Source organism: Corticium candelabrum, chromosome 22, assembly GCF_963422355.1.
Source record: "Corticium candelabrum chromosome 22, ooCorCand1.1, whole genome shotgun sequence".
Lineage (NCBI taxonomy): Eukaryota > Metazoa > Porifera > Homoscleromorpha > Homosclerophorida > Plakinidae > Corticium > Corticium candelabrum.
This window is the reverse complement of record NC_085106.1, coordinates 225,201-243,041: the sequence shown is the minus strand read 5'-3', so window position 1 is coordinate 243,041 and position 17,841 is coordinate 225,201. Positions and strand designations below refer to the sequence as shown.

The 17,841-nt window shown below is 40.3% G+C and overlaps 1 protein-coding gene across 2 annotated transcripts in view; it reads right to left on the bottom strand.

The window, feature by feature from the left end:
* Positions 1-19: 19 nt before the first annotated feature.
* Positions 20-17,841, bottom strand: part of LOC134197488 (centlein-like) — a 21,206-nt gene continuing 3,384 nt past the window's right edge. Inside the window, exons 8-29 of one of the 2 annotated variants that reach the window (XM_062666818.1) lie at positions 17,698-17,841; positions 17,591-17,643; positions 16,997-17,080; positions 16,827-16,940; positions 12,552-12,701; positions 12,354-12,481; positions 9,347-9,481; positions 9,171-9,271; positions 9,022-9,116; positions 7,387-7,454; positions 5,463-5,734; positions 4,380-4,654; positions 4,029-4,148; positions 3,583-3,753; positions 3,421-3,518; positions 2,231-2,339; positions 1,493-1,552; positions 1,335-1,430; positions 1,095-1,280; positions 701-919; positions 286-378; positions 20-209 (exon numbers count right to left, since the gene is read on the bottom strand). The exon at positions 17,698-17,841 is cut by the window's right edge and continues 153 nt beyond it. In XM_062666818.1, the coding sequence (XP_062522802.1) occupies positions 120-209; positions 286-378; positions 701-919; positions 1,095-1,280; positions 1,335-1,430; positions 1,493-1,552; positions 2,231-2,339; positions 3,421-3,518; positions 3,583-3,753; positions 4,029-4,148; positions 4,380-4,654; positions 5,463-5,734; positions 7,387-7,454; positions 9,022-9,116; positions 9,171-9,271; positions 9,347-9,481; positions 12,354-12,481; positions 12,552-12,701; positions 16,827-16,940; positions 16,997-17,080; positions 17,591-17,643; positions 17,698-17,841 (2,861 nt within the window). In that variant the 3' untranslated portion in view covers positions 20-119. The remainder of the gene's footprint in view (positions 210-285; positions 379-700; positions 920-1,094; positions 1,281-1,334; positions 1,431-1,492; positions 1,553-2,230; positions 2,340-3,420; positions 3,519-3,582; positions 3,754-4,028; positions 4,149-4,379; positions 4,655-5,462; positions 5,735-7,386; positions 7,455-9,021; positions 9,117-9,170; positions 9,272-9,346; positions 9,482-12,353; positions 12,482-12,551; positions 12,702-16,826; positions 16,941-16,996; positions 17,081-17,590; positions 17,644-17,697) is intronic. The other variant, XM_062666819.1, reaches the window with a different exon arrangement.

The window sequence follows — 17,841 nt, the reverse complement described above, 5'->3', positions numbered from 1 at the left end:
ACAACTAGAGTATGACGTTTCAATCACGTGTAATCTTGTTGTAATTCCCGTATGCAAAATACACTTTTATATGCATTAATTAAAGGCATTATTTCTGATAATAATATAACAAATGTTATTTATAATTTTTGTGGGTTTGAAGTTAGAAACTGAAGTTTTACATCTATGATTGACAGGAAAAGTTCCATCAAAGCGACAGCAAAAGGAGGCTACAACACACACACACACACACATGATGTATAGTCACGCTTAAAGAATTGTGATGTGCACAAAGCAGTTATGTACCTGACTGTTGGCTAGTTTAACAGCTTGCTTCCACCAGGCAGTTTCCTTCTCTCTGAGAGTCTGATCATCAGCCTGATGAAAATCACTGCCAGACTAGATCAAGACAAACAGTCGGGCTATTGTAAACATGTGTGTGTGTGTGTGTGCTTGTCTGTGTGTGTGTGTGTGTGTGTGTGTGTGTGTGTGTGTGTGTGTGTGTGTGTGTGCTTGTGTGTGTGTGTGTGTGTGTGTGTGTGTGTGTGCTTGTGTGTGTGTGTGTGTGTGTGTGTGTGTGTGTGTGTGTGTGTGTGCTTGTGTGTGTGTGTGTGTGTGTGTGTGTGTGTGTGTGTGCTTGTGTGTGTGTGTGTGTGTGTGTGTGTGTGTGTGTGTGTGTGTGTGTGTGTGTGTGTGTGTGTGTGTGTGTACATTATCTCACATTAGCAGCTGACTGTTCTGGCAAATGCATAAACTCTGCAAACTCGGCATCAGTAATGTTCAGTATTGAACACGAAATTTGTTTCGCACGAGCCCAACTACGTGATGACTCTACTGCTGAAACATCCACTGGTGCCTGTTTTGTTGTTGTCTTCTCTTCTAAAGCTCTAGACAATTGTCGTGCCTCACGAACTTGTTGTATAAGTTCTTGTGTAAACGCCTGAAAGCAAAAAAAAGCCTCCGAGATGAGCTAGACTACTGACTGTAAGAAAACAAAATCCAACACATACACATTGTTTACAGCAAGTCAAGACATCAAGTCGTCAAAAACCTTGTTTAATACTATTTATTAATATATTGGCTAGCTAATATCAATGCAGCTGCTGTTTCCTGACCTTCACAAATGCTTTGTATTCTTCGACTTGTTGAGCTGCATGCACTAATTTCTTTTGAACAGAAGTAAGTGCCTTTCTATGCGTCTCCTCCTTCAACTGTTCACTTTTCTTCATCTTTTCTACCATTTGAGCTACAATTGTCTCGGAACGACGCAATCGACCTTTTAACTGTTGACATTCATGAGCCTATAGCGAGTGTCATAGATTTAGCATTACAACACGAGTGCAAGTCAAACTTGCCTTTTTGTCCAGCTCTGCTTGGATGTTGTGATAACTGATCTGGAGTTTCTCACGTTCCTCCGTTTCATGAGACAATCGACCTTTCAATGCTTGGAGCTTTACAGGAAATGATCATAATTTGGTATGAAAATGCAGACATAATGGTTGTGACAATGTACTCGTGATTTTCGTTGCTCGTGTGCATCCTCCGCATTTTCACAACGGTCTTCTGCAGATTTCTAGTAGAATGAAAGCACAAACATTAACAATCAAAGCGGGAAATATATAAATATATATATATATATCTTGTGTGTGTGTGTGTGTCCATCTGTGTATGTCTGTTTGTCCATGTGTGTGTCCATGTGTGTGTCTGTTTGTTTGTCCATGTGTGTGTCTATCTGTGTGTCTGTTTGTTTGTCCATGTGTGTGTCCATCTGTGTGTCTGTCTGTTTGTCCATCTGTGTGTGTGTGTGTGTGTCCATCTGTGTGTGTCTGTTTCAGTTTGTCCATGTGTGTGTGTGTGTGTGTGTTTGTCCATGTGTGTGTCCATCTGTGTGTCTGTTTGTTTGTCTGTGTGTGTGTCCATCTGTGTGTCTGTCTGTTTGTCCATCTGTGTGTCTGTCTGTTTGTCCATCTCTGTGTGTGTGTCCATCTGTGTGTCTGTCTGTTTGTCCATCTGTGTGTCTGTCTGTTTGTCCATCTCTGTGTGTGTGTCCATCTGTGTGTCTGTCTGTTTGTCCATCTGTGTGTCTGTCTGTTTGTCCATCTCTGTGTGTGTGTGTGTGTGTGTGTGTGTGTGTGTGTGTGTGTGTGTGTGTGTGTGTGTGTGTGTGTGTGTGTGTGTGTGTGTGTGTGTGTGTGTGTGTGTGTGTGTGTGTGTGTGTGTGTAAACAAGTAGAACATGTAGATAGACTAACCAGTTTCTTTGCATAAGATTCTACATCATCTTGAGCTATCTTCAGTCGCGATCTCATTTCCTCGATCAGACCCTGCTTACGAGTGACATCTCGTTCAAGATGTACGCACCTTCACATTACCAAACGCACTGAAATATACTACACATCTACACGTGACATACCCATCTCACTATTATGTTCAACAGATGCATTTCTCAACACATTAGACTAATCTGTAACACTGTTACAGTACAACCCCAATTATCCAGACTTTTTCAGCAGAAGTCAAATTGTCTGGATTAGTAAAAGTTTGGATATGAAATGATGGTGTGGTGACTTCAGTCATACATTGACAAGTACACAATAAACACATATTTAATTAATTAATTAATATACAACAATAAATAACTAATTAATTAATATACAACAATAAATAACTAATTAATTAATATACAACATAAGTAAATAAATAATTAAATATTTCATTAATTAATTAATGTACAACAATAAATAAATAAATATTTAATTAATTAATTAATATACAATAAGTAAATAAATAAATAATTAATTAATTAATTAATTAATATATAACACAAGTAAATAAATAAATATTAAATTAATTAGTTTCATATATAACAATAAGTAAGTAAATAAATATTTAATTAATTAAGTAATATACAACATAAATAAATAAATAAATATTTAATTAATTAATATACAACATAAATAAATAAATAAATAAATATTTAATTAATTAATATACAACTTAAGTAAATAAATAAATAAATAAATATTTAATTAATTAATATACAACATAAATAAATAAATAAATATTTAATTAATTAATATACAACATAAATAAATAAATAAATATTTAATTAATGTACAACCTAAGTAAATAAATAAATAAATATTTAATTAATATACAACATAAATAAATAAATAAATATTTAATTAATTAATATACAGCAATATCAGGCAACAATGACTCAACATGTTTACACATTTAAATTAATGATCAGATGTAAAGACGTCCTCTATTGTTCCAATGTTGTAGTAGGCTCACAGATTTGACATCACATGGGAAACACGTGAAAAACACGTGCTTTTCAAGCAAAAATAAAATTTGTCCGGATTATCAAAATGCCCAGATAATCAAGGCTATACTGTATGTTGAACTTAATCCACACATTATTAAGATTCCTTCTTACTTCTCTCGTAATCCCTTTGTCTGCTCTTCCTGCGTTTGTAACTCTGACTTTAACGACTTGATAAACCGTCCTTGTCTCACACATTCTTCAGACGATGACTGAAATTATTTAAACCATCATGACAATAAGCATTACAAGTGCAGACTAATTAAACTCTCTAACCTTGGCTCTGTGTTCCAACTGTTTCCATTCGCTTTCATTGCGATGAGAGAGACTTGAGTTTGATACGCTAGCAGTTGCCATCTGTTCGGCACGAACTAGCAATGCTTCAGACAGTCGCTGCTCTAATTGAGCTTTCTCGTTTCTCTGAGCCTCCAGTTCTGATTGCAACACCTGGAAATACAATACATAACAACATCAATCAAGTGTATGTGTGTGTGTGTGTGTGTGTGTGTGTGTGTGTGTGTGTGTGTGTGTGTGTGTGTGCTTGTGTGTACGTGTATATGTGTGTGTGTGTGCTTGTGTGTACGTGTATGTGTGCTTGTGTGTGTGTGTGTGTGTGTGTGTGTGTGTGTGTGTGTGTGTGTGTGTGTGTGTGTGTGTGTGTGTGTGTGTGTGTGTGTGTGTGTGTGTGTGTGTGTGTGTGTGTGTACAACTAATAATCCCACCTGTATCGTATAAACATGATGAGCACCATACTGATGGTCTTTCTCCAACTGTTGGTATTGCTGTTGCTGTTCATTCAGTTGATCAACAACATCTTCTTTAGCCTTCTGTACAACAGACAGCTAAAACAAGCAAACACCACACTTTCAAACCCAACAAATTTTAATACCAGTGATTGTATTACAACAATGCAGCCCTTAATACGTTAAACTAATTAACTTATTAACTCTCATAATACAAACCAAGCATAATAATAACTTTCATAACATTGATTAACATTTGTGCTACACACATGCATCATACACACTTCTCATCACATACATCCCAACGACATCACACGTCATGCAGTGTACCTGTCTTGTAAGACTAGCAATACGTTGCTGTAGCATTCTGTGCCAATCTTCAGATTTCAGCCCTCTTGTTCTGCCTCTGCTCTTTGCATGTCTTTGGCTGACATAATGTGAGCCGAATGCAAACACAGTGCCTGCTGATTTGGAGTGGAAATGTAGTTTTCTCTTGTTCCTCTGGCTGGCAGGATGCCCAGCAGTTGTGTCGGTCTGAGTCTGTTTGTCCTGCCACTGAATTGAGGATGTGAGAGTTCCAACTGATTTGGAAAGTTTGTTGCTTTCTATGAAACGTATCAGATGCAGTTTGACATATTGTGTGAATATTGAAACTTGAAATTCATTTGTATAGTTTATTGTAGCGTAGAGACAATATGGGGATGCAACCACAGACAAACAGATACCGAAAAGCAAACCAACCAACAGACAAACAGGCAAATAAACAGAGAGACATACAAACAGACAAACAATTAACCAAACAAACAGACAAACAAATAAACAGACATACAAATAAACAAACACAATTAAAAACAAACAAACAAACAGACAAACACAAACAAACAGGCAGACAGACAAACAGACAGACAGACAAACAAAACAAACAGACAAACAAACAGACAAACAAATAAACAAACAGACAAACAAACAAACAAGCAGACAGATAGATAAACAAACAAACAAACAAACAAACAGACAGACAAACAAACAGGCAGACAGATAGACAGACAAACAAACAGACAAACAAACAAACAGACAGACAGACAAACAAACAGGCAGACACACACAAACAGTCAAACAAACAAACAAAACAAACAGACAGCCAAACAAACAGACAAACAAATAAACAAACAAACAGACAGACAGACAGACAAACAGACAAACAGACAGACAGACAAACAGACAAACAAATAAACAAACAAACAGACAGACAGACAAACAGACAGACAGACAAACAGACAGACAAACAAACAGACAGACAAACAGACAGGCACACAAACAGACAGACAGACAAACAAACAGACAGACACACAAACAGACAGACAGACAAACAGCATTGTATTTCTATTAAACTGTAATAAAATTCTGTATTACCTGCATGATTATCGGTCACAATGCGCTCATGCTGGCCATCTGATAAAGGCACAAATGAGTCAGTTTGAACTTCCTTGTCTGTCTGAGTGTCCACATGCTGTAGAGACACAACTGCCTTGTCTAAACCTCTTACGTCTGTCACTGTCATCTTGTTGGATTTAATGACAGAACATTGAACAGCAACGTGACACGCATCCAGCTGAGAATGTAGCAGCTGGGCTTTCAACTTGGCAACTTGTTCTCGTAAATGGAAACATTCCTCGTGCTGTTGCCTATTGACCAGGTGCAATCAAACAATTTGCAGATTATTTTACTATTGAGTTATGTTTCTGTCAATCTTTGTCTGTCCGTCTGTCAGTCACCCAGTCTGTCTGTATGTTTGTTTGTCCACCTGTCTGTCTGTCTATCAGTCGCCCAGTCTGTCTGTCTGTCTGTCTGTCTGTTTATGTTTGTTTGTCCATCTGTCTGTCTGTTTATGTTTGTTTGTCCATCTGTCTGTCTGTCTGTCTGTCTGTTAGTCACTCAGTCTGTCTGTCTGTCTGTTAGTCACTCAGTCTGTCTGTCTGTCTGTCTGTCACATATATTTTCAAACATTCATCTATCATACAAAGAGTGCTAGGCAATGACATAATGTTTTAGGTGCTACAGTACACAGGAAAAAGCACTAAAAACAGTAACAACTTAACTTAAAAGATAACCCAGGTCAGCCTAGTGGCTAAAGAACTGGGTTGAGTACTTAGCGCTACTTGTGTCACTTGACAAGCTTGCCATCTTCCTCAGTATGACTTTGGCATTGCATTTTTGCAGCTGAAGGGAGAATCTTTTTCGCCAAAAGTCAAGGAACTCTGTCTGTCTGTCTGTCTGTCTGTCTGTCTGTCTATATTTTCATAAATGAACTATAGCACCAAAGCAATATCTAATCTACGTGTTCATTACATCTAGTACATACATGAAAACTGGTTAAAACTACAATGCACACTACATATACACACTAAATACACATACACATTTTGACTAGACAAAAGGGACCTATAGTCCTGGTCTCTAAATGTTTATAACTGTCTACTGAGAGTTGAAGTCTCCTGCAGCTGTATTCATTGAGACGAGATGAGAACTTCTTTGTAAGGGTCTTGCTATTCTGTCTGTCTGTCTGTCTGTCTGTCTGTCTGTCTGTCAAATTTTCATATATTTTTATACATCAAAGCTAATACAGGTGAAACTAAAGTAACAGCTAATGAACAACAAGTGTCACAGCTACAATTACAATTACACAAATAACAATTAGCATTAAAAAGCTCCCCTACGGAGCCTACAAACCGAAATTTAGTTTACTGAATTGAAAGTTGAACAACATCTAAACTCTGGTCAGTATTCTGTCCATATGTTACTCTGATCATCTTTCTAGCCAACACGGAGGCATTGCAACGCTGAAGTTGTACTGACAAGCGTCTTCTCCAATGTGTTTTAAAATCTGAGGGATTGTTTCTTCCTTCTTCATCTCTATATAGTTTGGAAAGTTTATTGAGGAACGTTGATGCTTCTTCTCCCCACCCACCAAAGTGCTCGAAAACTAGTGGAATAAGGGTAGGAGTGTACCCTCCAGGCAACTGTTCTTGAGAATATTTGCTATGTTTGATGTCTTCTCTTCTTCTTGCTGCAGCTCCATCCGTAGTTGCTGCACTTCGCAGAATGTCCTGGCTCCAGGGGTGAGCAAGGGCCACATCAAGCTCAACATTTCCCCCACATGTTGAGTCAAACACAACAATGTCTGCTCTATTGTTGGATGTTGTATATCTATCTTTTGGTTCAATTTGATGCTGGCATTGTAGACTGCTCATGTCTGTCTGTCTGTCTGTCTGTCTGTCTGTCTGTTGGTCCACTTATATGTCTGTTTGCTTTAGTTGGGCTTCGTGTCCTTCCTTACCACTTTGCCGTAAGAAGTCTTTGTTTGTCTTCTTCCAGTTGAAGAATGGACTTTTGAAAAGCTTCTGCCTGTGAGAAAATATTGTCAATGTGAAACATGGACACACACACACACACACACACACACACACACGTGCACACAGACACAGACACAGACACAGACAGACACAGACAGACAGACAGACAGACAGACAGACAGACAGACAGACAGACAGACAGACAGACAGACAGACACACACACACACACACACACACACACACACATTCATTCATTATGTAGAGAATTTTTGCACATGAAGAGATTTCAGTGAAAGCCCAGTTGTGCAGACTGTACACTCACTCTCATGAAATCGAGTTCCTGCTGATGGACCAAAATTCGGGACAACCAACAGACGTCAGCCTCGCAGGGTGCATCCAGAACGTAATCAATGGAGTCATGAGAGGCAAGCAACACGGAGCTCAGCAAACTATGTGCACTGCCATCAAACATCCGGGAACACACACACACACACACACACACACACACACACACACACACACACACACACACACACACACACACACACACACACACACACACACACACACACACACACACACACACACACACACACACACACACACACACACACACACACACACACACACACACACACACACACACACACACACACACACACACACACACACACACACACACACACACACACACACACACACACACACACACACACACACACACACACACACACACACACACACACACACACACACACACACACACACACACACACACACACACACACACACACACACACACACACACACACACACACACACACACACACACACACACACACACACACACACACACACACACACACACACACACACACACACACACACACACACACACACACACACACACACACACACACACACACACACACACACACACACACACACACACACACACACACACACACACACACACACACACACACACACACACACACACACACACACACACACACACACACACACACACACACACACACACACACACACACACACACACACACACACACACACACACACACACACACACACACACACACACACACACACACACACACACACACACACACACACACACACACACACACACACACACACACACACACACACACACACACACACACACACACACACACACACACACACACACACACACACACACACACACACACACACACACACACACACACACACACACACACACACACACACACACACACACACACACACACACACACACACACACACACACACACACACACACACACACACACACACACACACACACACACACACACACACACACACACACACACACACACACACACACACACACACACACACACACACACACACACACACACACACACACACACACACACACACACACACACACACACACACACACACACACACACACACACACACACACACACACACACACACACACACACACACACACACACACACACACACACACACACACACACACACACACACACACACACACACACACACACACACACACACACACACACACACACACACACACACACACATCTCTCTCAGCAAGCTGACGACAATCTCTTTCATAGTTTAATGAAGCATCCACATCTTTGCTTGCCCCAAAATACTGCAACTTTGCAACAAGCTCTGCAATAACCAACACTAACTGTATTAACAGCAAAAATCAAAGAGTTGACATACCGTCTTTCTCAGCTTCTAAACAATTTCTTAAATCATGAATAGTAGTGAGGTGTTCTGCTACCTGAACTTGTAACACGTCACACTCTTCTTCCAGTGCCACTCTACCAGCACAAAAAGTGACAAACAAATTAGCAACAAATGAACAAACAAGAGATGGTCTTTAGAGATTGATTGACCTTTCTGATTTTAGATTTTCATTCTGTGATCTATAGTAACGAAGTTCGTTCCATACAGTGTCACTGTCTTCTTGTTGAAGTTCCTTGATTGATGCTCGTGGCACTGGTATTGGTTTCGGGTTCAAGCATTGTGCACTAACATATGACAATGCCACATACTACATATGTATATATGTAGGGACACATTTATTAAGAAAATAAAAAAATAAAAATTAAATTAAAATGTGTGAGTTTTTGCGTGCGCGCATGCTTGTGTGCATCTGTGTGTGTGTGTGTGTGTGTGTGTGTGTGTGTGTGTGTGTGTGTGTGTGTGTGTGTGTGTGTGTGTGTGTGTGTGTGTGTGTGTGTGTGTGTGTGTGTGTGTGTGTGTGTGTGTGTATGTGCACGTGTGCATGTGCCAGTTCAGTCTGTCTGTCCATCCGTCTGCCTGCCTGTCTGTCCATCTATTTATTCACAGTCTGTCTGTCTGTCTTCTGGTGATGTACCTCATATGATCATTCCATTACTTTCTGCCTCAAAGCTAATAGCTTTGCCAAAGAATGGATCTGATGTAAGACCAATAGCTATTGGAGAAGTCTTTCGGCGACTTACAGCTAAGACCATCTGTCAGCAGAAGTCCTCTGATTTTTCTTCCTTCATTTCTCCCCTACAACTTGGTATTGCTACACCTGAGGGAGGGAAATTGCTCACACATCACATTAAATTCTACTCAAAAAGAACCCTGATTGGTCAATTCTTAAAACGGACATCACAAATGCTCTTAACTCAGTGTCTAGAGAGTGCCTTTTACAACAAATTGCACATCACTTTGCAGATATATACCCTCATGTCAAGCAACTGTATGGAGAGCCCAGCTCCTTAATCTATGTCACCAGTAAAGGTGTACAGGTACTCTCATCAAGTGAAGGGGTTCATCAAGGTGACCCTTTGGGTCCGGCTCTGTTTTCTGCCACTATCCACCCTGTTCTATGTGAAGTATTGACTCGACATGATGAAGTCACTATACTTGCATATTGGGATGATGTGTATGTGGTTGGGCCAACTGAAAACTTTAAATCAGTTCTTGAAGATCTCAAATCTTCTTTGTCGAAAGTTGGGTTAGAAATTTGTGACAGAAAGTGTGAACTGTACTGCCCATCTGGTGAGTGTTGCAATTTTCCAACTTCTGTTCTGTTGCATACAATGGAACTATCATTTTGGGCACTCCTATAGGGAATTCAGACTTCATACGATCTCGATGCATTGATATAGCCAAATCTGGCGATCGTCTTTGTTCTGAACTTGTCAAGTTGAATGACAGTCAAAACTCAATGTTGATTTTACGTCACTGTCATGTTCCTTGACTGAATTACCTGGCAAGACTAATATTTCCTGTTGATTTGCAAGCAGCAGCAAACATACATGATAATATGACTAGATCATCGTTTGAAAGCATTATAGGTTACAATCATCTGGATTATATCAATTGGAAACAAGAAACTTTAAGATCGAAGTTGGTGGGTTTGGCTTGACACAGATCAGTCAAATTTCACCAGCAGCTTTCTTATCTTCATGGTGTCAAGCCATGAAAGGCTTACCTGAGAGGTTTTCATCATTTTTTGATTTAGTCAACTATCTTCAAAGCAGTAAATCACTGCCAGGGTCAATCGGCTCCACTATGGCCTCTTCCTATCAAACTTTACCACCAATGCCCAAGTCAAACCACGAAGATGGAGAACAACAGTTTCTTGATGACTTTATCTCATATCCAAAGAAATTACATCATCGATTATCCACAAAGATTGCCAGTGATAGTGCTACTGATATTATTATACAAGCACAGTCTGATAGAGATGCAGCACGGTTGAGATCCCTGCAAGGACGAGGGGCTGGTGCATGGCTGGATGTCTTCACCACTTCTGCTAAGCACGCTTTAAAAACAAACGAATTTTCTTTAGCGTCTTACCTGAGGTTGGGAGTGGCTCTACCTTTCACCAATTGGATTAAAAAGCGTGATTGTGGTCATGATTTGGATGAATACGGATACCATCTTTTGACCTGTAAATATGTGGTCTCACTATTCAGTCTTAAATGGGTGGAGTGAGTGCCTGTCTGACCTTCACCTTCCCCATCAAACAGAACCAAGACATCAATACATCAATACTGAAGACCGTCCAGACATTACAATGTTTGATCCAAATACTGGACAGAATTTGGATATTGATGTGTCCTTGGCTCATCCATGGAGTCAGGACATTATTAGGAGGGCTAGCAAGGAAAATGGTCATGCTGCCATGACAAGAGAAGAAAAGAAAATGAAAAATTATTCAGAAGAGCTTGTTCCAGGATATGTATCAAGCTGTGTTCCTCTTGTGATAGAACATTTTGGGAGGTGGGGCACAAAGCCAGAGAATTTTTTGCAGCATTTGTCACAACAGTCAGCAAATCCAGAAGTCAATCTTAATGCTTCCATGTTTATGTTGTATTGGAGAAAAAGATTTTCTACAATTCTTCAAAGATGCAATGCCAAAGTTATCCTTAGAAAACTTTCAAAACTGTCACCTAATCATGGTGATTTAGATAGATTATTTGATTTTGACATTCAAAGTCAAGTCCATTAGTTAATGACTTTGTTGTTTGCAAGGACTGGTTTGTATCTTAAAAATCAGAGCATATGTACAAGTAGAATCTGTATGAGAATAAATTATATCTGTCTGTCTGTCTGTCTCTGTCTGTCCGTCCATCCATCTGCCTGCCTGTCTGTCCATCTATTCGTTCAACTGTCTGTCTATCTGTCTGTCTTTCTGACTGTTTATCTCCCTGCCTGTCTGTCTGTCTGTCTACATACTTGTTCAACTGTCTGTCTGCCTGCCTGCCTGTCTGTCTGTCTGTCTATCTGTCTATCTGCCTACAAGTTTGTGTTTGCCCATCTATTGTGGCAAAACCGACAAGCATGGTCATCAGTCTAACATGTGCATACAATCTATTCCCCACTTTATGTATCTACATGTCTATACTCCACAATCACCTCTGAGCAGCCGCTTCTTCATCATATGTCTTTAACTGTTCTAACACAAGTTTGTAGTTCATTTGTAGGTCTTGCATTCTCCGTAGACGATTCACATGCGCACTCTTCAGTTCTCTCAGTTCATGTGTCTAAAGTGGATGATAGAAAGCATGACATAATCAAATAACAATTGATTAGAATTGACTTCTCTTGCTCCACCTTTACTCTTAATGTTTCTTTTGTGTTTTCTAGTTCAAGTTGCATTTCTGTCATGGACTTTTCCAGATGGAAATCGGTTGTAGTGTTGATTGATGATTTGCTTGATTGAGTTACAAGATGTGATAACTTAAGAGGTGACGTGGTTGAGTCCTACACAAGTTGAACACCATTGAATAAGCAATAATTAGTTTAATCTAATGGTTGATTAATTACACTAACCACTGTGACCAGTGTGTGTGTGTGTGTGTGTGTGTGTGTGTGTGTGTGTGTGTGTGTGTGTGTGTGTGTGTGTGTGTGTGTGTGTGTGTGTGTGTGTGTGTGTGTGTGTGTGTGTGTGTGTGTGTGTGTGTGTGTGTGTGTGTGTGTGTGTGTGTGTGCGTGTATGCATCTGTGCGTCTGTCTATGTGTGACTGTCTATATCTGTCTGTCTGTCTGTCTATCACATATATTTGAACTTTTATCTATGGTACATTTTGCAATGCAGGGTACTATGTGCTGTCCAACTACTAGTAGTGTTCACTAAACTAAGCTAAATTTAAAACTCGAGTAAAACAAAATGAAGACTACACTTAAAAGCTACAGTGTACAAGCAAAGCCTCCAGTACCAGATAGTGGCTGAAGTGCTGGGTGGCAAAGAGATCACATCTGTTGTCTTCACACAGCGAAGATATCTTTTAGAGATGATTTTAGCATAACACTCCTGGAGCTGAATAGAAAGCGTTTGGACCACAAGTCGATAACCTCCGCAGCGTTCGGTCATCCCACTTTGTCTGATGACTTCTTCGATACTTTGCACAGGAGTTTCCATTCATCGATCCCCCAAGTTCCAAAATGCTCCATTACCAGTGGGGTTACAGTGGCAATTATGCCACCTGGTAATTGCTGTTTGCTGTATTTCTCTTTCTTTCTGTCTGCTCTCCTCTCTGCAGCGGCACCACTAACACCAGCAGATGATGGAAAGATGTCACTACTCCATGGGTGGCGAGGGAGATATCTAGGTCAACGTTGTTTCCATTGTCTGAGTCAAAAAATACGATGTCTAGTCTGTTGTCTGTAGTTGTATAACGACTCCTCGGCTCCCTGCGGTGGTGGATATGCAACCCACAGAAACAATCAAACCAGACGGACAAAATCGATTTGTGAGACCATACCGGCCCGCCACCAGTCTTACAGGTCAGTAAATGGTATCCACTGTCATCTATAAGAGCTCCACAATTGCATGTCGTTGTCCAGCTAGAGAAGGCTATGGGCAAACCCAAACGAAGGAAGGATGGCAAGCAAAATTTGCAAGAATTGAGTGCAAACACTTCCGATGTAGGGATAGCATTAAGTCAAGCCCCAGTGTCCTTACCTGTTGTTGAGCGTAGGCAGGCTGCATCTCTGGCAGTGGGGGCATTTTCGAGTAGATACTGAGCATTAGAAGAAGCATTGACAGAAGATAGCTTTTGTTGAACTTTCCCAGCACATGGCAGGTAGTCAGAGATATGTTTTCTTGGAGGGACAGACCCTGCTATGGCCTCACTGATTGGAGTGGTTGAAGAGCTTAAGAGACTGTCGATGATAGGTCGTAAAACAGGGAATCGGAATGGCAGCTATGTAAAAGTGTTGGCCCATGATGCAACAAAAGCTAGTTGTCTCACTGGCAGCAAAGAAATCATTCCGAAACTGGCCATTCTGATGGGTAAAGAAGCCTGATGCCAAATCCTTTCCTCAACCATGTCATAGCCTAAGAGGTAAGAAAAGGTTTCTTTTGTCCTAGAGTCATGGATTGTAGAAGTATGAAGTAGCAAATCAGGATGGACTGTCTGGGCCAAATGGTTAAGGTTGGGAACGTAACAGCATCACAGTCTGTTTGTCTGTCTGTCTGTCTGTCTGTCCGTCAATACAAATATTTTCCATTTAAATCAAACGTCTACATCATGAGCAACCTAACACTAACACAACAAGACCATTGCGGTCTTGAAGCATACAAAATTTCATTGCGCAAACTACATTTCGATGTTTTAATCTCGTGATGCTAATAGTTTGCTTGAGACTAATTTGCATTGCAACGCTGTAGAGTCACTGAAATGATTGATCACCACTTGGTCTTGAAGTCGGTCTCATTTCATCTTCCTTCTTCATCCCTTGCACTCTTTGCTAGTTTGTTCAAATATCTAACTGCTTGTTCGCCCCAACGGCTAAAATGTCCGAAAACAAGAGGAATGACCAATGGGCAGGACCCTTCTGGCAGTAGCTCAGAATTACATTTTGCCTCTTTCTTCTCCTCCCGTTTCATTGCTGCTACTCCTTCTCCTCTGGAGGCTGCCTTCACTGAGTCCAAACACCATGGATAAGCCAAAGACACATCTAATTCGATGTCTGCACCTGAATTTGGGTCAAAAACGAAGATGTCCGACCTTTTGTCACTGTTGACGTACCTGTATTGTGGCTCTAGTTTGTGTAGCAAGTTGAGTTGAGAAAGGCAGTTAGTTAGGCCAAGCTGACACAATTAATGAAAGGGGAACTCTCACCAAAATCAACTATCTCTCAGATGAAAGCTGTCACTTCATGACACAACCCTTTGCAACCGTTTACTGCAGAAGTTTACCGTAACGAAGAAATAAAGTATTGAAATTACCTGCGTGAGCGTGTTTAGTACCTGCATGTGGCATGAGCGTAACTCTGATTGTTGGTTAGCAAGGAAGACCGATACCTGTGCACATTTCAAGGTAAGGATTGTGAGACATATGGTGTCAAGTTGTGATTTATTGACTAAAGCAAACTGGGAGCCCAAAGTATCACGCAAGTATCGACTGTGTCAATACAACCGTGGAGCCTCAGAAGGAGACCCTTCTTAGATTATCTCATAGATCATGTCTCGCTGCATTTGGGTGAGTTAGGAGCACTTGGTATAGTTAAACCTAAAGTAGTTACTTCGAGAGAGTAAGACTTTGTGTACATATGGGGAATCGTCTGAACAACTCGTTGCCGATTCTCTGCTTCTGTGGCTGTCTGGGCCGTAGGTTTCCTGCAGGAAGATACCAGGCCTTGTATCTTTCTTTCAACAAGTTTTAGTATTTGGTGAGAGTTCTCCTTTAAGTTGTGAGTGTGTACAGGACCACCCCCAGTCTTACAAGTGATTAGATGGTATTCTTGGATGTCCAGTTCTTTGCCACAGTCACAACAATTGCTCGATGCAGGAATGTCACATCCTAACCTCATCATAGTTGCCAAACGAAAATCGTGTGGTAAAAGTGCAACACGTGATGAGGACGGAATTGCTGACACCCAAGCTCCAGCTCCTTTGCCTGACAATGAATGCAAACGAGCTCTGTCTCTGATCGTATTTGAGTTGTTGTTCAAAAGGTAGTGAACATCAGCCTTGAGCTGTTGTTGAGTAAGCCTTTGCTGCAATTTTACGTTATCATTGATCAAGTCTGACAGTGACTGCCCCTCAGCACCATTTCATGAAGATCATGGCCTATAGATCCCATAGAATCAGAATCCACAAGCAGGTTGTTTACAGATTTTTCAAGATCATGAAAACGCTCTGGGAGAGTATGGAGAGAGTGTGTGCCCAGCTAGAGACAAATGCTAAGGGAGAAATTCTGGCTAATAGTGATAGACCAAACCCTCCACAACGGATTGGTATGGTAGCTTGATACCATTTCAAATTTGAAATTGCTACACTTCCAATAATATTTTGGAAACTTGATCTTGTCAAGAAATCATGAACTTCACAAGCCTGTTGGAGCAACCAGGGTAGAACTGTATGGGCCAGGTTATTCAACCTTGGAACGTAACAATGTCTCAACAACAACATTGCAGCTTGAGGGTCTTCAAGGCCAGATAATTGCTCACAAAAAGAACTTCCGGAATCTGCAAACTGGTAGCAAGACTTCTTAACAAATGACCCTTCTCCAATTGGTGTTCCCAGTATGATAGTACCTTCTTGTACAACAGGAATTGCGTTTGAGGCTGAAATTGCTTGAAAAACCAACTGAGAAGGGCAGTAAATTTCACACTTGTTTTCAGCAACTTTCAATCCGATATTGGCGAGTGAAGAGGAGAGGTCAGAGAGAGCTGTTAAAACCTTCTTGCTTGTCTGTCTGTGTCATCCTTGTCAACTTGTCCACTCATTGCTTTTGTCTCATTTGCCTACTAACCCAACTGGAACTTACTGCCATGACAATCCTTACACTATTACACAAACTGTGACCTCAACAGTGAGTTATGTACAGTATAAATTGTCACAATATAGAGACAAATTTCAAACATCAAAGGTATCCATACCTTCAACTGATATCCACTCGTCTGTGTCTCTCTAGTAACACCATGCCTATCAATCAACTGAGATTTCAATTCTGCATTTTCGAATGATTTTTCTGCCAACTCCTTGGCATGTCGCTACAACACAATCATTACGCTATACCAACCAACACACTACAAGAACAGTGTTGCACCTTTTGAGTTTCTAATAGTATCTGTTGAAGCTCCTCGTAAGCGACTTGAGTCTCTTTGACTGTTTTATCCAATTTCTGCAACGACTGTAGAATAATTAGCGTTTAATTAATAACTAGTGTTTAATAATAAGTATTTAAGTATTTAATTAATAATAAGTATTTAATTAATAAAAATATTTAATTAATAACAAGTATTTAATTAATAATACGTATTAATTAACAAAAATATTAATTAATAATAAACATTTAATTAATTAAGAAACATGTAAACCAATTGGTTTTGTTGAAAGACAAATTTGTGTGTGTGTGTGTGTGTGTGTGTTCGTCTGCTTACTCTCTGTTTGTCTGTCTGTCTGTGTGTCCATCTGTGTGTGTCAGTGTGTGTGTGTGTGTGTGTGTGTGTGTGTGTGTGTGTGTGTGTGTGTGTGTGTGTGTGTGTGTGTGTGTGTGTGTGTGTGTTTGTCTGCTTACTCTCTTTCTCTGTCTGTCTGTCTGTGTTTCGCAGCAAGTTTTATCCAATTTCTGCATGACTGTAGAATACTAAGCATTTAATTAAGAGACGTGTAAACCAATTGATTTTGTTGAAAGACAAACCTTCTGGTGCAACTCCTTCTCAACTTCAAGTGCAATTCTGTTTTCATTAGATGCTACACATGGTAATACAATAGAATTCTCTTTGCATTGGAATCACAGTTTTATACTTTTCTCTGCGTCTGCGACTAGTGACTGCAGTGTACACACTTGACTGCTTTTCTGTTTGTCTTCGAGTCGTAGAGTCTTCACAGTTTCAGTCAGGCCTTTCATCTTCTCACTTGACTGTTGGCATTGTTGTTGTAGTTGTCTGT